Genomic DNA, 25,630 nt, shown 5'->3' with positions numbered 1-25,630 from the left:
ACGTAGGTTTTGCATATAATACATGCACAATATATAACTATAGAAAAGAAACACTGATAGTTTCAGAAGTTTCTAATGTAATATGTAAATAAATTCTGTCATATATTTAGTACCAGCATTGCAGCAGAAGCCGGCTCAAATCGGTAGTTACTTATGTATTAAACAGTAGACGCAATATATTTTTTTTTAAATTAAAAATTCCACGTGAATTAAAGCAATAACAAACAGTAAGTTTAAATAAAACTGTAAATAAAAGAAAGGGATAGAAAGATAGGGAAAGGTCGTTTGGAGGAATAAGATACATACTTTTTCCTTACTCGTTGAATTTTGTCAGTTTATACTCTACTATAAGCCACATAACTTTGTTCCAATAAAAACTATAATTATTGTACTGATTGATACTATCAAGTTAGCATACAAACTATCATTATTTCTTGATAACATTGGAAGGTTATTATAAAAGTAGTTATACAAGATATAACACTAACATTATCTTGGGGTAGGGCTTTGTGTAAGTCCGTCGGAAAGGTACCAGACAGTATTCACTCATCCGATATGCAACCGCCAATAAGCAATACTTCGTATTATTGTGTTCCGGTTTGAAGGGGTGAGTTACATCTTAGTTCCCAAGGTTGGTGGCGCAATGGCGATGTCAGGAAAGATTAATGTTTCTTACAGCACCATTGTCTGCGGGTGGTGGTAACCATTTACCGTCATGTGCTTTATAGGTCCGTATTATGATAAAAAACATTATATAGGTAGGTACTGCTCCGCAATAAACGGTAAGATGTTTCGGCTTAAACGATGGAATAGATTTAGTAGTGACTTTTACTTTGATATGTTATTCTTAATATTAACCATAAATAAACTAGCTCTTCGTGTTATAGCTTGGTAAACGATAATGGAATTAACCATTTCGCCTTTTCCGATATGAAAACAAACAAGTATCGAATAACGAAATGAAATATTGCAAACAAATTGTACATGTATCGGCTGCGTGTTGTGGCTTTTGCGTATTTCGCTTGCACAACAATTGATTCACATTTCGCGAACATGATTTTATTTATTTTAAACTTCATACGTTTATTTCAATTACTATTCTTGTCAATACTTTGTTCGCTACAACTTTGTTGTAGGGATTGGTTCTTAAGTATCCTAACACCAAAGAAATGTTTAAAAAAAAACAACCCGTAAAAATTCCATTGATGGGCAAACCTCCATTATTAAATATAGAATGCTTGGAATTAGCTGAATACGTCCAGTAGACGTGAGTAAGCTGGCATTGAAATAATAAAAAGTTATGCACAACCATTTAAAGTAAAAATAAAAACCAACAAAATAAAAAGGAAATCTTGTTTTATTTTTACCAGGTGTAATTTTTTCGTGCTCAATTTATAGGTACATTTATAATTAGACGAATTAGACGGTTTCATTCTCAGCATGAACGACAACATTCATGGCATCAAATTATAGGTTGGTATTCTACCATATCAACCATGTTTTATCAACCAGCAGTGGAACTGCGTGCAGGATTATTAACTTGACGCCTTAAATACTAAAACATCCGTAATCTTCTTTCATTCATTTGGAGTAGACGTCTACAACACATATATACAAATATAAATTACAAAATCTCATAAATTCAAAAATACGTTGCATAATATCTGTGCAATTATGTAAAGCTAAACACAAGCATCATTCTTGGAAACCTATTTCGGTCTTGTGCAGACTATGGAGGTCGTTTAAATTTACCTCAGCTTCGATCCATTGCGCTGGCAATTAATTTTAGTTTCAAGTACTATAAATATGTATTTATTAGATGACTAAACGATACACAATTTGAAGTTTGAAGATTTATATTAAAGAACTGATTCGTTTTGCTTTTGGATAATACATGGGTCTATTGACGCTTATAATATAGTTGCGACCCGCCCCGGCTTCGCACAGTTGCAATGCTGATAGTAAATATACTACTACAGAATATGTTTATTTATGACATCACAGTAGCTTTTTCTAAAATTATCAGTCTTTCCTTACTATATTGTCTATGTATTTTATACAAAAACCATCCTCTTGAATCGTTCTATCTATTTAAAATATCCAAATCAAAATTCATTGCGTAATTTTAAAGATCTAAGCATAAATAGGGACATACAATGGTAAGCTTCGTTTGATACTGTGTAATGATAATTTTTTTCAAGATATGTACAAACTTCTGATACATCGTAGATAATTCTATTATACGTAAACATAATTATTTCGTATTCATATTTATTACGAATATATGAATGTAATAAAATTGTCTATGGCTAAATCACATTGTCTTTGATTGATTAACCGCATATTGCTAATATAAATACGAGCCCATTTGACTCACAATCTACGGCGAAAGAATTATCTTGTTTTTTTTCTTTTGTAACAAAATTATATTACATTTTTATGTTATATAATCTTAGAACGCAATAAATAATAAAATCGTTTTCTTGTGTACGTTTACAACCTCTTGGTGTCCTTGCATCTTACGGATGTATGAGTAAAGAAAACCTAGAACTCAACTAAGCGGAAATAAATGCAAATGCAATTACTGCTAGTTTTATACTAGCCCGCCTCACTGGTCTCGTTGCTGCAACCTCGGTTAATACGAGACGAAGATTTTAAAAGGTTTTTTGTAATATTTTTTTACCAGTGGCGGATTTGACATTGTGCTATCTAGGCTTGAAACTGAGCGACGGATATGGGTGGCAAATTTAAAATAAGTAAAGAATTATTGAATATGTTTTTCCCACCTTTCATTGTAGATTCTACTTTGTATACTTTATCAACTTAATGTCTGAATTATAATACTAAAAAAAAAAACAATTATAAACACTTACGCGCTAAAAATTGTAGAAGTGATGGAGTAACAGTCAGAAAAATATCAGAAATCACTGGTACCTACTTGATATTTAACTAGTTGTCAAAACATAATCTGTGGCACAGATGGAGTCAACGAAAACTGTATTCAAGCATGCACTTGTGCGTTATGACATACCCATAAAGTTTAGAAATACTTTTTTTTATACTAAACGATCGCATTTATGTGAAATGGGACTCACCAACTGCAACGGAATATCCACTAAAAACAATCGATACTCCCCTTTGGGAGTTCGCGGGATCGCTTGAGCATGCTATCTTGCTGACAGATATCATATTTCCTCAGGACTCTTGTCATAATACTTTATTATAAGTCTCAGTTTATTTGCTTAAAAATATAACTTTTATCGGATTAGATATTTGTATGGTATTCTCAAAGTTCTTAGAAGACGTACATGTTGGAATAAGTCTAGTATATTAATACTAGTTCAACAACTATTTTAATACGAGAAATATAAGTAGGTATTTATGTCGTGGGGATTTTTACGAGTACAAATAAAGATGGAATTAATTTTAAGTTTGGACGCATAGGAGGTCGAGATGGCCCAGTGGTTAGAACGCATGCATCTTAACCGATGATTGCGGGTTCAAACCCAAGCAAGCAACGCTGATTCATGTGCTTAATTTGTCTTTATAATTCATCTCGTGCGCAGAGGAAACCTGCATCTTAACCGATGATTGCGGGTTTAAACCCAGGCAAGCACCGCTGATTCATATGCTTAATTTGTCTTTATAATTCATCTCGTGCGCAGAGGAAACCTGCATGTGACAAATTTCATAGAAATTCTGCCACATGTGTATTCCACCAACCCGCATTGGAACAGAGTGGTGGAATATGTTCCAAACCTTCTCCTCAAAGGGAGAGGAGGCATTTAGCCCAGCAGTGGGAATTTACAGGCTGTTGTTGTTGTTGTTGTTGGACGCATAAAAAATTAAAAATCATTTTTCGTTTACAAAATATTTTCAAAACGAAAAGCACACTTTAAGAAACTAAATGTATATTAATGTAATACTGTAAATTCAGTTGTTCGAAAGTTTTAGCTCAGTGTAAAGATGAAGTCCTTGTTTTCGTCTTACCAAATAAGGTGTCCGTAATTCTAGTCAATCCTTGCTACATTTTGTCACCTAATCATAAAAGCGTCTGAGCATCGCATTGAATTATAGGTATTAGGTTAAATGCTCCCCCGGCGCACTGCCAAGGTCACATCGATCCATGTGCGAAAGAGACCGCTATTCATATTCACCTCCCTTTCTAATGTAAAAGCGTTGAATTTCCGCCAGACTGTTGGTAAACAAAAGAAAATGCGTATCGCATATCGCATTGTATTTTGTTTATGTTAAAAATTATACATATGACGTAAAGTTTAAGGTTAGTTTGTGTATTCCAAGCATGGGGTGTATTAATTTAATTATATAAGGCTTATGTTTTTATTGCTTTAAAATTCAGCACATATAGCTACTGAATTGTTCAATCAATTATTCTCGGTAAAATTTCTATTAATCTTAAAGAACTAAACTAAGCTGAATATGGAGTATAATATATAATCATCTAGTTTGCAATATTAAGAATATAAAATAAAATATAATAACTTAGTGCCGATGTAATTATAATTGCCGATTAGTTTTATTATTTCAAGCCGATGTGGAGATTTTATTTTGTTCTTAAAACAAACGAGGTTAACCCAAACATAATAACAAATAACATTGTTAGTTTTTTTTTGTATTGGTTGGCCGACGAGCATTTGGGCCAACTGATGGTAAGTGGTCACCATCACCCATAGACAATGAAGCTGTAAGAAATATTAACTATTCCTTACATCGTCAATGTGCCTGTACTCACCCTTCAAACTGGAACACAACAACACTGGTACCTACCCAGGGGGTCTTGCACAAAGCCAAAGCCAGCCACCAAGTTAGTGGAAAAATTAAAAAAAAAAACCTAAGCTTTGAATTTACATATTTTGATTTTGATATTTGAAAATTTTAAAAAACGTTTATGGCTTATTTCCAAATTATTTTTTTTGAAAAAGCAAATATCTGATTTATTATTATTTTATTGAAGTATAATAAATTTATAATAACGATTAAATGCAGTTTTTTGCCGCCATCTCAGGCGGGTTTTATATTCTAATTAAGAATTTAATTTTATTATTTCTGATGTATATAGATATTACATTTTAGAAATGAGGAAGTTAATTAAAGCGATATGTAATAAAAGGGAACACGATATACGATTATATAAATTAAAGAGAACGTGACACCGTCCGCTACCCTATCATCAATCACGTCAAAGCCAAATCATATTTTTTCTTATTCAAGGTTTAAATTAGAAACGTGATATGAAACTAATTCGTTCGTTTTTGTCAGTTTCCATAGATCTATCCCATCTAGTCCGTGATCTAATATTATAACACGCCGGTTTAAATATCTGGAACGGTTACATAAACATAGAACATTTTTATACAGATAACGAATTCAAATGTTGTAGGTACCCATTCAATATAATACGTTTAGTTACTGCTAGACAAACAGCGCTACAGAAAGTAATATATAACGATTCTAAAAATACATTTTTCCTATATCATTATTGTTTATGATGTATTGATCTCCCAGTGACTGCTTGATGTATCGTAATTCATATTGTTAGAACGCATCAGCGTGAATGGCATGTATAAAGAGTAACATTAGACTTTAGATCTAGATACAACTACTTCGAGTTATAATATTTCTGTTCGATAATTTATATAAGAATTGAAGTGAATCTATTGCTCGCTACATAACAAATCGATGACTGGAAACAAATGTGTTTCAAATTTTGCGTTTCAATTGAGCAATGGTGCTTGAATTATTGCTGTAACATATTTGATTACTGATTTAATAGTATAACTTATAATATACGTCGTATATCAGTCTAATCGATTTAGCACAGATTTCGTACTTCTGGTGTTTGTGTCAAATCTATCTAATATAATTACTGAAGTGAATTCCTTTTAGTTTGTACAATATTTAAAATATAATCTGTGCCCTGTCGGCACAGCTAAAAGTTATTAAACCAAGAATTGAATTGAATTGAATACTTAAAATATATTTTTAATATAAATGTGATTTTTAGAATAATGTCGTAACGAAAGCAAAATTTTCATTTGAAGGTGGCATATCAAAAGTAATTGAAAATAAATATATAATGATAAAAAGATTGTTCACGAAACTTTAATAGACTTTTTTTAATCTTTATATTACTTTTGTAATCTCTTCCTTTATATAACTTACTAAAATTAAGAAATTCAAAACTTTAAAAGACTTTAACTCGTCTCATTTGTAAATACATATACTACATATTAAAATTTTAAAAGAAAGATTAAATTAAATCTATTCATACTATACGTATTTATAGCTCATATGGGAACTTTCTTACACACGCCCTTTTTATTCCTAAATCCTCTCAAAAGCACTGTCTGGAAGAGATTGCTTGAAGTAATAAGACCGGCTTACTATTCCCTTATTTAAAGAATTTTGTAATATATCTCGTCCGAACGATACTGTGTGCAATAAAGTTTCCTATTCAATTATTTAATAATTTAAAACAATAATAAATAGTAGTGTACCGAACACTTGTAACCGACCAGTGTCTAGTTTACCTTCTGATTTCATTTTATGCTAGATTAACTCTTGAGGCCACTCACCGCTGTAAGTAGTTTATGACAGCGGGTTACGTCTAGGCCGGGACAAATTTAATTACTTATGTTTACACTGCGTAAGTGCGTATGTATTTAATAAAAAACGGTTAACGCTAAAATATATTACAAGGTTAAAAGTCAGTTTCTTTTTATAACTTTATATTTTCTTCACTTTTCTATAAATGTTTACCTTTTCAACACGATCTTGCTTGTTTTAATTTAATTCATTAAAAACATTGGATGTTATTGAACAAACAATAAATTGGCAAGACAGTGTAAGTTAAAAAAAATAGGTTAAGAGAAATTTCAGTCTTAGCGCTGTGAGTCGAGAATGGAATAGACGAATGAAAGGTTTTATTGCTCAGCAAATGCAGAAGATAACGATTCGGGACTTACTCAACCACTCAAATTATTTATGAATACAAATGAAGCATCTGGAAACTAAGTGGTATTCGTAACCAAATCGGGGATCTTCAGTTAAGGTTTATATTCACTGAGCTATATTGACTTCGTTGGAACGACTGGAAGCATAATAGACAAAAGAAGATATGAGAGAGCAAAGATTATATCAGGATAAAGTACTATCGATATTAACTAAGCTATAACGTTTACGCGTGTGTGGAACTGACTTAAATTAAAAGGCCTACCTTCTGGTTCGTTTGATAGTTGCCAAATAGTTTGTAATTATGGACACTGAGAGTTGTCTTGAATCATGATCCCCTTAAGAACACAGAGTATTCTGGAAAAATGCATATGATATTCAGGCTTTGACGGAGAATTGATAAACTCTGATATCGTAATTCTATAATATATCTATTATATATTTCCAGTATAAATTATTTCTTTTTTCAGTAATGCAATTTACGTTTCAATTTCTAGGAAAATTTGAAATAATATAAATAAAAATATCCGTAGTTCTATTGAAAATAGGTACTAAATTTTTATTCAGTTTATTAAAATATAATAATACAAATTATACCGTTCCATGTACGTAGGTATAATTAAAATGTAATAAACTATAATGAACGCTGTGAAGAATATAAGAACAGATCGCACTTTTCTATCTGAAACCATTTTAGGGAATTTACTCATCGGTAAGGCGGCGATTATTTTAAAACAACGAAGATTATAAGGGTTGAAAACCATTAGTAAAATTAACATGATAGATCTCCAAGATTAGGAAAAGGTTATTAAAAATCATTTTAACATAGTGTACATGACAAATATATTTTCATGTAACCGACGATTTACCATGACTTTCCAATTATTCAGGAGATATTATAGCGCACAGATGTGTGCGTAGTCTATTGCCTCACCTTCGTAGTCCTTTGCAACAGAAGTTTGTCAATATATAAGAAACTTCAGGCATCAATGGTTTTACGTTCTTTCCGATGTGTAGGCTGTAGGGTACCCGTCGATCTCCGAAGGTCTCCGACTTGATCCAAAAAATGTCTTCACAGAAAAATACAGTAAAACTTATTTTCCCGGCTTACCCTGATAAGAGAAATCCTTTGTACAACTATTTGCTAGTACCATAAACCAGATACGAACGAGGTACGATTCTTTAAATGCACACATGAACATAATATCCTAGTGTGTGTATCTCTAGTGAGAAAATGATTTATGCCCTACAATTTCACCGACGAGCCACTGCGTATTGATCTTGTGTGAGCCCGGATGATTTATCCCTAATATTGGTTTTAATTTATGGCAATATTAATTTCCACACGTGAACATAACTTAATACTTTATAGATATTAATGAATTATTAGGTTTGGAACATTTGGAGATTGTTTCATTTATATCATAAAGGAACTATTTGTCTGCAGTACTTTCTTGTATTCAATTAATTCGTTATTAATGAATTATACAACTGTGTGTATAGAGAAGGTAAAATTAGGTATATATTCAGTAAAGTATTCATAAGATAAATTATTAAATAGGTACGTGCTAGTGTAGCGTGATCAAGCATTATTTTTTTAATGTAATAATGTTCTATGTAGTGATTGAACCTAAGATACTGCTTCTATATTGATATACTGCACACAAATTAGGTACTATTTTATCCCTAATAATTCTTGAAATAAAAACATACAAGCATGTCAAAAATGAACTTCTCTATAATATCCGGATTTTTAAATATCGAGATTCAAGAAGCTGTTGACAATTTATAACCTGATGAAACTAATACGAAACCCCTGTTACTCCACGGCATAAAGCTAGTCAACTATTTTGTGGGATAACATAACATAACAGACAGTATTAGAAATTGTGCCTTCTCTCGTATATATTCTGACTAACTGCTAACCGGGATAAAAAGCTCTGAAACCAAGTATATAATACTCTGCTATAGGGGATGCATCAATTTATTTTAAATTTGGATTGGGCTACCTGAATATAATTAGCAGTTCACAGACAGCGCTGTAGGAAATATTAATAGGAGTTACGATGTTATGTCCCATTTGCCTGCAGTGATAATGTTGCACTCACTTTTTAAACCGTAACACAGCAATAATCAGTGTGTAACGCTGTTTGGCGGTAGAATATCTGATGAGTAGGTGATACCTTCCCAAATGGATTTGCACAGACTTTCCCATATATATTTTTTTTAAAGCAACCGCTATTCTGGACTACTTCTGTCAAGCCCGTATATTCTACGTCACTCTCTAATACTTTATTAATTTTGGTCCGGTTTGAAGGGTGAATGATCCAATGTAATTAGTTAATTACGGACACAAAGGTCATCTTTTGCTTCCATTGACTGTGACGTATGGCGTGACGGTGTAAAGAATGGTTAATATTTGATTCAATGCCTTACGAGCGGTAGGTAACGCCAATAACAGATAAAGTGAAAATGGGCCGTTTCGATTGGTAAGGACGTGTAAAGTGTAGAGATGAGATACATGTAACGGAAAGAGTGATGAGCGTGTGCGTAGAAGTAGGGATGAAGACAAGGATGGTGTGTGTCAGAAGAGATACGAGAGAAGTGGATGTGAATTATCAGATGACGAATAATAGAGGATGGAAATTGAAGAATAGAAGGAAAAACATACGGCACTGAATTCAAATACTTTAGTACATATCCTCTGATTTGAGATGCGGATGAGCTATGGACATAGTATCTCTTCCTAGTTTAAATATTTAAAAATATACGTGACTCACTAAAGAGTATTAATCCGTCGTAGTATTATTGTCGCCTTAAGGCTGCGATATCTGAAATAGATCCGACACTGATGAATATATGTGAATGCAAAAATTTGTACAAATCACTTGATATTCAACAGTTACTAACAGTTAGTTATTATTTATTATTGGATCTACATATATTATATGAACATAACAATGTCATTGAAATTCGTCTCGCGATCGAAAATATATATTATTCGTACTAAAATTGAGAAAGTTTTAGAAAAGTACTACCCTGTTGTAAACATAAAACCTTTGAGACACTACAACGAAGAGTCTACAAACAACAAAATTATTTTTAGTAGAGTCGAGACGTGCTTGCTTCTGTATCAACAAAATAAATCAGAAATTGAATAACTACTTAATACGACTGGGATTTCAGACTATAAAGTGGTACTGATAAATTATTACGTCTCTCTTTAATAAGCGACCTTTGTAGATAATAGATATTGCATAGAACAATGGATGATAGAGGTTTGTACGGCATGCTCTTTATACAAGTTTTGGTACGCTCTGCGCCGGCCGGCACTCTGTGGGCTTACTTCACAGTTCACTCTACCTATTCTAGGTATGTGACATGTCGATATCGATAAAATTTAAGTTTAATTTTATTTCAGATTTAGAAAAAATGACTGAATAATGTATATACATAATAAAAATTTAAGCCTTGATAACTCAATGTACTATAATAGCTTAGCGATATCGATTTTGAAGATACTGTTTTGTTGTATTGTCTTCTGATTTTTTATTATATATTTACCACAAAAAAACATCTTCAACGAAATATAATTATTATATTATGTAATATTTACAAGGTAGAGCGAAAGTTTTTATTTGTATGGATTTGCACTACAATTACCTACTTATCGAATTTCTGTATTTGTTCGAAAATAAGCAATTAGTGAAAATATAAAGCGACAGCCATAATATGTCCGATAAATCTTCTAATTCTGGGCATAGGTCTCCTATCTTCTCGGAGTTTATTCCTCAGATTAATAATATCCAAATAAATAAATGCATTGGTTTATACTTTTGTAGTATTATTCATTTTAGGTACTTTTTATATGCAGATATTTTAAATTGCAGTATGAAATTTACAATATTAAGTTACTAAATGTTTTGGTAGAATCATATTTTATGACGCAGTAATGACAGCGTAATTAACGGGTGAAATTAACGTTTTAGAAAGTATGGTCGATTGAAATAATGAGAAAAATAGCAGACACATACATAGTGCAGAGTGTGTAACTCAGTATAGTGTTTATTTACGCTAAATTATCTGAATACTAAATTGACTGAATAGTGATTGAATCTCGTAGAACTCATAAGAATTAAGTGTGTGGGATGAATAATATAATAAAATACTGGAAAAAAACATAAATTAGACAATATTCGTTAATGCATGCCGATAATTTAAAGAGGCGTGCGTCTTCGAGTAGAATCTATACAAAGGCAGAAATGAACAGTTAGAAATCTGTCATATAGAAATTCTAATTCGACCTTGAAATTTCACTATCATTAAATTCAAAACAATTGCAATTGAACATTTGTCACTTTTTAAAATCTAAATAAAATAAAAGTTTCAATAGGTTATCGATAGATTGCCCTCACTATCACAACCCAACCTCCTCCCCCAACCTCCCTTCAGTCACTCTTGCCGGCTGCTGGCGTGCGGACATTTCAGTCGGTTTATCGTTACGACGCCATTTAAACAAAAAATCTCTTCCTTGTTTATCTTCATCTTGTGTTCATATTCTTTTAAACTTCTGGATAAGGTAAGATGTTCTTTTTTTAAATAAATAATTTCAAATGTTAATATTACTAGAGGGCGATTTTATACCCAAGGACGTCGGTTCTCCTTGTCTACTGTAAATATATGTACGTAGTACCTGGTTTCCTTGATGGGTGCAATAAAAATACTCCTTATTTTGTAAAAATAGACATAAATGAATCTAATTTACTTAATATATTATTTACTTAGAAATGCTAACATTTTCAAACATCATTTCCGGAAAATTTAAAATATAATGTCCTTTTGTTGTATTGCTATGTGGGTAATAATAGTAAGGGCTCTTATTTCTGTTTTTAGATAATTTATTTTTATTTAATTTGTGGTCTTAGTGTTCGCAATGCTCAGGAAGCAAATATGCGTTTATGAATATTTCGTGAAACGGGGTTATGTTAAAAATGAAGGCATTTTTAAGTATTACTAAATTATTTTCATAAAAAATATTTTCTACAATAAATTTGAGTAATTAATAGGTATATTTACATTCTTTATTGTATATAATGTATTTATTTTAAAATAACCATTCTAAACATACACGATCAATATTATTATATTTGTACATAATATATACACAAATATATAAACATATGTATAACAAATAGACATTAAACAGATCTAGAGCATTTTTACCTCCCCAATGGTACAACGACACATCAAATATTTCAGTACGTAACATGTATTCTTACTATACTCGTAATGATTATTTAATAATGTTAGTGTTTTTTCGATGAGTCAAAGAAAACAAATATTTAAGCAAAGTCTTCATTGATGAAATAGCGTTTCGTCACCGACACGCCCACTCGCGATCATCGAACTCCGTTGAAATAGGTCATCCTCGCTGTTTATTTGAATCCTTGAAAATTTAGCCAGATCAACAAAGAACTCCGATGGCAGACGGCTTAATTTTTTTCCTTTTGTCTGGGCGGTGAAGTTGCCGCGAATTATTCTGGCTATGACACGTAATTATGACAGGGAAAGTCATTGGTAACGTTGACTGGAGATGGACGGAAATAATTTAGCATAACAGTATTGAAAACATCTTTATTTAACAAAAAGCTAAATAAAAATTAGCTGCTTTAGAAATCTTGTATAGAATGGTGACAAGATTGCTAGCAGCATTTTCCCTTTGAATCGTCAAAGTCCTATTCTCTGGGTGAAAAATTACCTCAGCCTTTTGTGACCAATGCGTGGTAACTTTCTCATTTAATGGGCTTTGAATGTAACATGGTCAATTCAAACTCAAACTCAAACTCAACTCTGTTATAACTATTCTATGTAACAAAGTTATAAGAAAGGTAACCATTTTTATTCTTGATTTGATTTTGATTTTTTTGAAACAGTTTTCCTATTGGTTACTTCATTCTTAAAGAGCGTGTATGATTTTTTCCCCTAAAGTGTATGCATGTATATGCCCGTTCAGTTACGCCTGCGTACTTATGTCTGCTACGTACAAGGGTCTAATCGCCAAAATCATCTTTGCTCTTATACAAATACATATTCAGATGCAGCTGTTTTTAGTTTAACGAAAAAGTAGCGACCATTTTAAGATTTATATTACATTACATAACTAACATGTAAGTATACGATAATTTAATTTGTCAATTTCTTTGTTCAATTTGACCATTTCGTTAATCATTATTTTTAACTGTGTTTTATTTTTATTAATAACTAGTGATCGCCTGCGGCCTCGCTCGCGTTTAAGGGTCGTGTCACGTGTCTGTCAAAAAGTAGCCTATGTCCTTTCTTAGATTTCAAGTTTGCTTCATACCAAATTTCATGTAATTCGGTTAGTGATATGGTCGTGAAAGATCAACAGACAGGCAGACAGAGTTACTTTCACATTAAAGTTATTAATTTCGGGATATTCACCATATTTTTTATTTTTGTTCGGTGAAATATCGAGCTCCATCGAACAAAAGTAAAAAACATGGTAAATATCCCGAAATTAATCACTTTAATAATAAAAATGACCATGTTAATTTAAAATCTTATACTTTCACATTTATTATATTAAAATAGATTTGAGAAAGGTAACGAGCAAATACGCTTCACGATTGTAGGTACATAATATCTACTGTAACTGTAAGATGTATACCTAATCCATTGTACAATAAACTACAGTATATATGATGTAATGCCTCTCTTAACTGCAAGTATTCTTTAAGCTGGAACACAATACAGTAACATAATAATAAAAAGAACTAAAGTTGTTTATATGTATCTGAAACTTATTGTCATTCATCAGTCGTGTATAAAATGTAATAAAGGAATTAAAGTAATTAGTGTACCAACGCGGTAATAACAAAATAATGATAAGGAAACAACTATGCCTAGTACCTACTGAGTGTGGCTTTTTAGTAGCGGAATGATTGTTAATGGGTACCCCTCTTGCTGGACCCGCAATAACCTACCATCGATAAAAATCGTTATTTCGTAATCATGACGTCAGCGTTTCATATTTAATGATATAAACATTCGTTCATTTTTATGCCATTACCAATATTTCAAAGCAGTTTATAAACACTTTCTTTCTTATAAGCACTTTTTACAAGATTAGCCTAAATTTTGAAGAAATCCAGCTTACTAAATAGATACCACTGAGAAATAGGATCACTAATAAAATCACTAATTATTGTTACTGAAATCCCAAGTCTCTGCTTAATTTGGTAATTGTGATTTGTCGCTTGTTTCACGCTTAATTCAATTAGGTAATAAAGAATAGTACAACTACATTTTTCCGATTATATTTGCAATCGGCCGTAAAGCTATGAGCAAATCTGTTCAGTGATGCTGTCATGCGAAGCGGCTTTCCATTGGAGGCACTACATCTGTTCCTCAGAACTACTATCAGTTTTGTAGCACTAAGATATGATGACGTTTTAGTCGTCTCACATATTTGTCCATGGTAGGTTGTCGAGCAAGGTCGTTAAAGCAACGGATTAATCGTTCTTTGTACATAACAAAAACTAAATAAACCATAAAATCTTCTTAAAAAAATTTTTTTACATTTCAAATAGTCTCTTTTGGATATCCAAAACAAACTATTTGAAATTTAGTTTAAAATAACTGTTTATTTTCAACATTTCAATTAGCATAGCATTTATTAAGTAGGTAGTGACAGTTCCCTCTTATATTCAAATTCAATATGGCGTCCATACTAATGCCGGAATTCCATTAAATATCAAGCAATAATAATCAAGCAATAAAATTCCCGTGGGTGTTTTGTGCAATCCAACTGCTTGGCTATTGATTTGAGTTAATTTTCATGCAATATTTTCATATGTTTACTTTTCTATATACCCTATTTTTTATACCTATTTCTAAAAATCAAAAATATTTTAATTTACAAAATAGAATAAACTTTTCAATCCAAACGAATTTTGCACTGTATTTTCACTCTTCTGAAAATCCTTGGAATTGCTTTGAAATACACCATATAATTTAAACCTAATTAAAAAAACAATATTAATAAGAAATATATAGTAAATATATGTACCTATTATATATTTGCTACAGAGTAATAAAATATTTTCATAATAAATTTGTTTGTTTCTGAGAAAATATGTAGTTAAGTTAAATTAAAGAGCTCCTTGCCTTTGTATATTAACGCCTACATACTTTTCTTTGGCAGACTTAGAGCGTCGAGTGTATTTATGTAGGAAGCATTTTAAAATATTTTGAAAGAAATTATAACAATGGTAAATACGGTATAAACGTTACAAATAATGTATTATATTATTTACTTAAACTTTGATTACAATGAAGGCAACTTTGCTTACACTATGAAGATTTTTATTTGGTGTTAGGCTTGTGCAAGTCCGTCTGAGTTGTGTTACTTGTTACTCACATATAATATATTCTACCACCAAAAATAAATATTAAGTGTTGTTGTGTTTCGGAAAGCCATTGTAACGACAGGCGTGACCAGCCTTGGACATTAATATGAAAGATGATCATATTAATTTTCTAGCGTATTGGCAATGTTATTGATAATAATTCTTGAGGATTCGTTAATAATTCTTACAGTGCCAAAGTTTTGGGCAGTGGTAGGTACTTCTTAACAGCAAGTAGCGCATTTGCTAATCAGGCTATTTTAAGTAAAAAAATAAAAGCTACATTTTGATATATAAAAGGCCACAATCAATTTCCGAAGCGACGGATTACCCGTTTAACCCTGGCTGTATGTGGCATGTATGTGATTTATGATTAAGTAATCTAAGCTAATGAAAGTCACAAAGAGAAATTCAAATTTCAAACAAGAAAAAAATTACAAATTAAAGAATAGCAAATAGGTTATTTATTCATGATAATCATATATCTCGTATTTTTTCTAATAACACTATTGAAATTTAAAAAGTACGAAAGGAAATTTAAAAAACATATACCACAAGATGCAGAGCTATTTGAAGAAGGTTTTAGTATATAATATTTGTATATAAGTAGACGCGTTTCGCAGTTCCACCCCCTTTAAATATATCTTTTTTTTTTTATTTTACTTCGCTGTATTTGAATAAGGATAAGTCTCTAAGCCTAGCAATAAAGAGATGTGGTCTACGATACGCCTACGCAATAGTCTTTACGATCTACATATCATGAGCTACGAGTACATTCGATACGATTTTGAGGCTATGATAATAATCTGTTGAGACTTGGTGTTCGACTTTCTAAGGTTTAATTTTATATGTGACTCAGTAAAGCTTGTCAGCTGTAAAGAATGGTTGCAGTTATCAATCTTGACTTTTATTCACATTATCCAAGTATTTAACTTATGTTTGTAAATGCTTACTTACTTGAACTAAGCCTAATATCATGGAAAACAGTTACATTTTATATATATACAAAGTAACTACTAAGTTGCTAAAGTAATATTACTGTTTACATATTAAGTAATACTCTTATTGCATTTCAGTAACTTAAATAAGATACATTACAATAAAACATAGTTGCAACGGATGAGACAGGCGGCATTATTGCTGCAGTTACGTACATACGTGTTTCGTTATGCTAGCTTTTTTATAAGCTTAACATCGACTTGTTTCAATAAAAATATATTAGGTTTTTAAGCCAATTGATTATAAAAAATTATAGGTGTTTGGGTGATAGCAGTGTTTTAATTATGAAATGCAAATAAATTAAAAATGTTTAATTTAAATAAAAATAACCTAAATTATATAGAATATTTTTTGTTTGTTGCAGACGTGCTACGAAAACAACGATTTCGACGTAATCTTCAGCGACAGTTTTAGTGACCAGTGAAAAATAAACTAACCAAAATGACAGACGATATTTGAAAACAATTCTAATACCTTTAAATTAATTTAAGCAAAATGAATACGTACAAGGACATGAAGATAGCAAATTATTATTGCTAAGAGCTAAAGGGCTCTGAACTTTAATCCTCAAATTTCAATGCTAAATTACAGACTAGTGTCAACGCATTTTCTGAAACAACCGTAACTTTACTTCTGACGATAATATATCTATAGACTGTTTGTGTCGTACCAATATGTGCCGGGATCGAGATATGCCGGTGCAAAGGAGCGACATCATCAAATAAATATTTATACGCATCGTCGAGGAGCCTAGTGTAGTGTACAGTTTTCCGGCAAAACGGCGCGCGATTTAAACGTACCGTTTCGTTTTGTTTCTTTTATTTTGTTTTACATCAAAGGATAAGCAATAGCCCTGTTATTTGTTATTGGTTTTGGATAAACGGACAGGGTCTCGGCCGGACTCGGGACCCAACGCTACCCTGGCCAGTCGGAGCCGGCACAACATTTCCAGGATATTCGACTCTATAGTGGGCGCTGCGAGATATTGCATTGTAAGTGTTGCTTAATACTATTTTTTACCATAAAATACCAGACTCTAAGGAGCCGTGTCTTGACCTACATGTTATTGTTTAATGTTATATTCTTGACATCGTTTCATTTAATTCATTTGGAACACAGCCAACCATCTAATAAACAAAGGTAACTTGTACCCGTACACGTACACACTGTATATAGTACTTCAGTGTCGGAAATAATTTAATTTCAGAAACACGTTACGGCCCATCGCTTTTGGAAATTTGGGAATTTAATTTCGAGTTAAGGTTTAAAATCTGAAGCGAACATGGTTCTATTGGAAATTCATCAGGTACTTGTAAAAGTCAAAGGCAGTGGAATTTCCATTTTTAGATTTTTTTAAAACGTAGTAACCGTACAATTTTGCCGAATTCAAATTAATGTACAATATGTTTATAGCTTTATATTCGCTTCGCATTGATAAATTATTATGAGGTTACTGAAAAAGGTAGACGTTCTTATGTGACGAGCTCTTAATGATTAAGAGCTTACATTGGTCTTTCAGTAGCCTTGCTTAATGTGTAGGTCGTTTTTGTAAAATATGTGAGATCGCTTAATTTTACATAAAATAGATTGGTCACACTTAGAGGTTTCGCTTTAGGCAAAATTTTATTAAATATGTACACTTGTACATTTTTATATTAGAGCTATGTACACTACCATCAAACCACATTCACAAACTGGACATTCCATTTTTCGCAAGAGGCTTTACTATACACGTGAACATCCGACGGTTTCTTATATTGGCACACTAATACATTCACATGTACACGTTAGGGTTACGGGCACGATTCCGAGTGCTCGAGCGAACACCGGGTTGTAATATCTGGGCTCGGGTGGCGTGCGCAGTGCTGCGAGCGGAGCGAAGGTGAGAAGGAGAGGGAAGACATGGCGGCACCGGAATGCGAGCGAGAGGCGCGCAAGCGACGCGAGCGTCGCGATTCCGGTTGTGCACACGAGCGAAAAGAGCGCAGACCACACAGTGAGGAGCGGACGCCACCACCTCCGCCACCTCCTCCACTACATGACCATAATCGGCTTGAGGTGCGGATTTTTGAACATCTGGTTATTAGATATTAAGATTTCCTTCTCTGATTGTTTGAAGTCATATTCAGAGGTATGAATATTTATGGTGAACAAATTCTTCGCAGTCCGAACGTCGAGCGGAACGCCTCTCCCGCGCTCGTCGTCCTCAGCATGGAGGCAAGCGGCGCCGAGCACCCGCACGCTTGCCACGACAACCCAAGGAAAACGACTACGTCGTATCTCACACAGAGGAAATAAGAAGTGGCACACCTCCACATTTCGAATACGTGGTGCAGCAAAAACCAGAACGTTAGTCATCTATATATATTTTATAAGTATTTGTACAGATTTGTCTCATTGGGAGGGCTTCGTCCGGGCAAATCTTAGCAGGTTCATCCCGCTGAACACTTATCTTATCCGATCTGAAGGGTTCACTCAGCCTGTGTAACTACAAGTACACAGGGACATAATTATAAGGCCAAATTACAATTGCCAATGTCTATGTGGTGAAGGTGATCACTTATAATCAGATATTTGTTCACGTTAATTAAAAAAAAAAACGTCTTCAATCGTTAGATAGTATGTATCTTTTCATCTTCAATAAGACAAACTCTCAGGGTTATATATAGTTGAAGTAAATTTACGTAAGTTGATGTAATGTGCAGTGTGTGAAGACAGTGAGCAGTCCTATGTGGCCGTCGGAGACGCAGTGGAACACACTCGACGTGATGAGCGGAGCGAGCCGCCCCGTCGCTCTCAACCCAGCCCAGATCGACGCGTCGAAAAAATCAGCAAGAAGGTAAATTAAGCCATTGGAACCTATGGATTGCATCTCTGTTTTTGGAGTATTTTTCAGAAAATAACCAAATTTGGTGCAAAAATTTGGTATTTACACCAAATTTTTGCCAGTAAGCCCAGAAATTAAAACCTATTTAATGAACCTCGGTTAGTTATCCTGAAGTTGTACTTTATATGTTATTTTAAAGGTGTTCAGTTTAATACATTTTAATCTGATGTAGATTTCATTAATCCGCTTTGTATTTGTTTATATAACGCGGCAGGATTACTACGATATTTATAAACATGTGACAATTGGTAGAATGCCTTGTACTCACGTTTTGGTCAGCAATACCTACTTATCTAATGAAATTATGTAGATTAGATTTGGTTTCTCGAAGGCTATTTCTATTTATAATTTATGAAATAGTATTTGTCTTTATGTAATCAATAGCAAATCGTAAATCAATTTTTTTAATCTATTTTATGCTTCAATCGAATTACTTGTTAATATTAAATATATAAGGATTTTGATGCAAATATCTACATGATATCTACCATTATTATATAAGTTACACAAGTTAATGTGATTGATAAATATATCAGTATAATCAATTAATATATTGTTACCATAATTTTCAGATCAATAGCTTAAAGAAAAACATTGCGAAATATGAATGCGACTTTGAAGCTCAAAACGGTTACACAATGACCCAAAGTGATCGTATGACTGATGTCCAACTAACTCGTATGTACGAAACATTACGAAACTTACAATCAGAAAAGCGTTGCATTAAAGCTGATCCTGTGGAATATGCGCTGAAAGTTCAAGCTGCAAAACTACAGAAAGAGAAGGACGATAAACTCGATGCAGCGCTTAAAAGCGACAAACCTATGGCCGAAGTCGTTCGTGATATTGAAGAGGTCAGTCACAACACTCAGAAACTATATTTATTACGAAATAGACTCGATGGCTCTAACAGTAGTGCCTGCTAATAAAATTTTCAAAACCATATGACAAGCCGATTCACGTCACTATATAATTTTAATATGGATTGTATAAAAGTGAGCTATATATATCAATCTTTAAGACTTAGTATGTAATATATTTGACATTGTTACGTAATATTATTTATAAAAAAAAAATCTGCTATTTTTTAAACTTATTGCCTAATTTCTCAAAAAATTTAATATTCGTGTGATTATTTTTTTTTCTTTAATTTTTACTTGTAATAGCTTCAGCCTTTTTTAACTGTTAATTAATGTATTCTTGCTTGATGTGTACACAAATATTAGGGTGTAACTAATCTTCGAAATTTGTAATTTATTTTCTAGATATTTATCAGTTATTACCTGTCTTGTGTGCCATATGTAATAAATAAATAAATTCTAGTGGGTGGAATTCTGTCGCAAGACCACCGGTAGAGCGAGTGTGCCGGAGTCGAACTGGACGGCGGCGCAACTGGCAGCGGAGAAGGCGTGCGTGCAACGCGCGCTGTTGCGACTGGAGGCGGCGCGCGGACGACCGCCGGCGCACTCCGCCGAGCGAGGCGCCGCGCGACACCTATACGAGCGCTACCGAGCCGTCAAGCGGGCCCTAGCTACCTTCCGGCCTGATGCTGTGAGTCAGCCAAGAGATTTCAGTCAATCTAAATTTGAAACACTCAACTACACCATGTTTTTGGTAATGGTAACTGTCGTATGTAATATTTGTTTGTTTTTACAGATAATCTGCGGTACAAACGGCGAGTTGGCAACCATACACGAACACGAAACTATGCTCTTTAACACGAGCGTCGATAGTTCGAGCGACTCACAGGAGAAGCCGTCTGATCCCTCCCAGGTTTGTAAAACATTTTATTGTATAGTATGTCTATGTTTTTAAACTAAAAAATAAGAATGACTTTGATATATTAATGCAGACGACTCGGAAACGAAAGGAATTTTATTTGTCTCATTTATACTTTTAGGAAACTGTAGAGACGCCTCTCCAATCGCCACCCACTCGTGAGGGTGCCGAAGAGATGCCATCGTCGACATCATCGGCCAAGTCCGCCACAACCAGTGAAGAGGCGACTCCTTCCAACGAAGGCTTACATTGCCTCGGATTAGAAGATTTAGCTAGAGCGCTTGGTGAAGCTAAACTACAAAAGCTGGTAATTGTTACTTTAACATTGTTTTATTTCTGTCAATTTGTTAATAGAAAAGAATAAGGAAAATATTTCTGGACTTGTAAAAATGTTAACAGGTACTTCGTCGATGCATCAAAGAATATGAAGTCAATTTCGAACTTCAGAACAGCAGAAAAGTTCAAACGGATGACAAGAAGACTCGTGAAGAGGAATACCAGCGGTACAAAGCTGTTAAAGCCAGAATAAAGCTTATCAACGCTCTCATAAATAAACAGAAAACATTGAATAAATCTTAATTTCATCATTAACAACAATAAGAAAAAACGTTTTGAAACAAAGGTGTTGCTTAAGGACATATAATCTTTCGGATGTATTGGAGTATTGTGTCGCCCTTACAAAGCAAATTATCGAGTCACTTTGTCTAAGGTACAAGGTTAAATACTTGAATTATAATAAAATACAAAAACTAACAATTCGAGCCTTGTGTCTACTAACACTTTAGTCGAAGTGGGTACCAGCTCCCATGCTATAACTCTTATAAAAATATTTGACATTGTATCTTCACATAGGTATATTACAGGTATTATACATTCATCTCAACATTTAAATTTATGAAATACATCACTTTTTGTGTAATATGTTTAACAGTTCGTGTCATTAGTGATATTATATTCTTAGTCGGAATGCTTGTCTATCTTGATCTTGGTGGTAAAGAAACAAATGTTTGAAGTATAAATCTTGAGCTTTTGTTGTTTTTGTAATCGATCGTAATAATCACGTTGGATATTTTTCCCAGTGCCAAAAATTCAACAAATGAATTTATTTTATTTGCCTCGACATCAAATAAATCCAAGCAATGTTCTTTCTTGTAATATTTATTTAAATTTATTTAATGTGCTGATGATCCCTTGATGTACAGATGATTTAACAAATTGTACCTAATATCTAAAAAAAATACTCGTACTTAAAAACTTTGTAAAATATCGTATCATCATTTCTGATGATATTCATCAGATAATAATTCATGATCAAAAGGGAAATAGTCTATTGAAGTATGTTGGACAAACTGATGACTTTGGGCAATACCATTTTCTTTTGACGTTGCTGTAATTAGCTTCGGACATGATTGATCGGTTGCAGCTCGAACTTTTTTTATACTAATAATAAAAATTGATTAACGTGACGCATTAAATAGGTATCAACCATTGTACATAATTAATATAATATTGTTATAATTAATACAACTTTTATTAATGGTAAGTCCAGTCCAGTGCGTGATCCAATTTTCGTCACACACTAATACTGACATTCATCACTTAAATGGGTTAATGTAAATATGCAGATATATAAGAAGTGACATATGTCTCGCGGGTATTGACCCCTTATAGCCTTACAGCTTATAGAAGTGGTCAATTTTGGCTGTTTGCGTTCCTTCTGTCAATAAGAGCGTCCTTGTAGTTCTTGTACAATTTTCATGAATCTTTGTATTGCAATATTAGGTTATACAGAATGTATATAATAATTTACGTCGTAAAAACGATTGTAAATACGTATATATTTTACAACTTACAATTCATAAAGGAAATACTTTTATGTATAACGTTATGCCTAATTATTTCTTACAGAGTAATATAAATGAAAAAAAAATAATAAAAAAATGATCTCGAATAGTCGAATTTTTAACGACACAAATTGCTTTTAAGTCTATATATTTAACCCTAATATTTCATAAGACAATTTATTGATAACTTTGTACCTAATTATTGATAACATCATGAGAAAAAACTGAAATGTTTGAATATAAAATGTTATGACGTCACTTTTATTTAACAAAGATTTTTATATTAGTGTTTAAGAATCGCTTATTATATAAGCGGAAATCTGTCGCCGACTTACAAACTTATGGCTAATATGTATGTCTTGTCATTGCAAGTGTTGTGGGACATATACAGACGAAAATACTATGATGAAGATGAAGAAGATATTGAGAATTCGTAATCTTAACCACATATTGTATATCAATAGTGATCTAACAGTGGTGTCAAATGTTAACAAAATGAAACTAAAATCATTGTTGGAGTGCGCACATTTAATGATGAAAACTCGAACAAATAAATACTCAACCAGACACAACTAAAGGTAAAATGTTATCTTCAATGTGTATTGAACACAAATTGGAGGATAAAATTATAATGTAGAAGAAATTATATACCTATTTCTCTTGTTCGATAATAATATTGTGGTTTCATATAAGAATAAATACGTGAAATTATTCGGATTGATATTTGAAATATTTAATAATGTTATATGAACATTGAATCGTTTCAAATGAATTTGTTGCCCGCCTGAAGTGTTATAATATTTTGTAATAACCAAATAACTAGCATTAAATTCTATAAATGCGTATGCTGTTAATTGTAAGGCTAGTACGGTGAATTCATAGCTTTACTTTTAAATAAAGTATCCTAAGAATATTATACACTTCGAAAATAAGACTTTCCTTTTATATTTTCAGTATCATTTCATCAACAAATTAATGAGTACAATTCATTGGAGTTTTTGTATTATGTTTGAATCAATTTAGCTCATTAATATATCTTATTGAAATGTTTGACTTGATCGTAGGCGTCATATTTATTAGCGTGGTCTTCTATAAGGGCACCTATGATGTTTATGAAATATTCCTCACTAGGATCTGTCCTGATAACGTCATGTACCTTTCTAAATTAAGATTTTTTATTCGTAGTACTTATTATGTTATTTTAAATGTTTCTAATTTTATTTATATTGAATATAACTTTTATTTTTCTCTAAAAGAGAAAGTAAATTTTAAATATTTCTAGTAATAAGTGATTACCTGTGATTTATATTATCGTAATGAATCTTGTGCGACAAGACTTTGTTTTTTATTGATGTTGTAGTGAGATTTAATTATTTGAAAAATATTAATTTATGTCTTTATTATTAAAGAGTTTTTCATTAAAGTATAACTATTTAACTCAAAAGACTTTTCGTCTAGAATAATGTTGATTTCTTAATTGTACTCAATTAAAAAGCGTAATTTTGTTTCTCGACTTATTAACATTTATTAACTATTAAAGATGTATTACTAATCTAGTATGTATTTAAAAAATGGCAATTGTTCTATTATCGTGTTAAGTTGATCTCCATTTAAATTATTTGCTTAAAATATTTTTGTTACATTTATATAAAAATAATTTTATTTAGAATACGATCTATTTACTTGATACAAATAAAGATATAAATAATTTTTTCATCGCCTGGAATTGTAAAATACTGACGAAAAAAAAGTGGTGTACTTACTAAGAAAGCAGCTCACGAAAACGATTTCGAGAAAAACGTATTGTTACATCTCGATTTTTATTCCGCTCGCTGTTAATAACTTTATAAAAGATAAGCAATTATCGTATTAGGAATAACAATAGTGTAAAGCAAGACACAACGTATTATTTTTGCTTAATTCGCTTAGATATATGTCTTAGAGCCAAAAAGTCTTCTGAGCATATTGTTTTACACTTAATTATTAACATTTAGACTATAAGGAAATTAACAATACTTAAGTAGCGGGCGGTAATAACAATCGTTTCGTACAGGTACGCATCTTCCAATTTGGTCCATACTTAATATTATAAGACAAAGATCAACTGTTCGGGTAATGATCGTTGAAAAATTGAGCATATTGTAAAATTATGTACTTAATATTTATTGCAATATAGTATATACAATGGCATGTAGCGTTCCATCAATTTTATTATTGGATGTTCAAAATAAAAACATTACAATGATATTGTCTTTTTAATTTTAATTAACCCATCTTATAAAAAAAGCTCTGTGATTTAAGAAAGACTAGTTACCATTTATGTAAAGAAAAACGAATTAAAATTTAACGTAAAATTAAATGCCATTTTACAGGGGCGGTCAATGTACGTTAGTTATTTCTATCACACTTATTGTCTTCATTTGTAGCACAGATTATATTATAATTTCAATTTTGAACACATTTACGTCAAAAGAAGGTTTGTATAAATAACAAATTAAAAAAAAATCATCTGTAAGTATATCAATAAAATTTATTCAAATATTATTTTAACACCATTCATCATTACTTCTAGTACTCTGGCGGAGGCGGGGGTGGTGATGACTTAAATTTATCAATCAAGTACTCCGATGGTAAAAAGAACTGTTCGAATGATTTATGAGCACCCAACGTAGACTTTATAATATATCTTTCTTGTAATATACCACTAGATGTAGCTGTATTTA

The 25,630-nt window shown here is 32.2% G+C and overlaps 1 protein-coding gene across 3 annotated transcripts; it reads left to right on the top strand.

Annotated features, from left to right (window-relative positions):
- Window positions 1–11,435: 11,435 nt before the first annotated feature.
- On the top strand, window positions 11,436–25,152 carry LOC124530309 (protein FAM13A-like). 3 transcript variants are annotated; one of them, XM_047104419.1, is made up of 11 exons: window positions 11,436–11,551; window positions 16,762–17,389; window positions 17,605–17,703; window positions 18,261–18,455; window positions 18,563–18,746; window positions 19,103–19,236; window positions 19,857–20,138; window positions 20,608–20,835; window positions 20,941–21,057; window positions 21,185–21,370; window positions 21,463–25,152. In XM_047104419.1, exons 3-11 carry the CDS (start codon window positions 17,680–17,682, stop codon window positions 21,640–21,642), a joined length of 1,530 nt encoding a protein of 509 aa, XP_046960375.1. In that variant the 5' UTR covers window positions 11,436–11,551; window positions 16,762–17,389; window positions 17,605–17,679; the 3' UTR covers window positions 21,643–25,152. The 3 variants fall into 3 exon arrangements, with proteins under 3 accessions (XP_046960375.1, XP_046960378.1, XP_046960376.1); XM_047104422.1 differs by lacking the exon at window positions 17,605–17,703; XM_047104420.1 differs by lacking the exon at window positions 17,605–17,703 and having other exon boundaries at window positions 18,189–18,455.
- Window positions 25,153–25,630: the final 478 nt, after the last annotated feature.

Source organism: Vanessa cardui, chromosome 6 (genome assembly GCF_905220365.1).
Source record: "Vanessa cardui chromosome 6, ilVanCard2.1, whole genome shotgun sequence".
NCBI classification, from domain to species: Eukaryota; Metazoa; Arthropoda; class Insecta; order Lepidoptera; family Nymphalidae; genus Vanessa; species Vanessa cardui.
The sequence above is the reverse complement of the archived record's forward strand: the minus strand, read 5'-3'. Positions and strand labels throughout refer to the sequence as shown.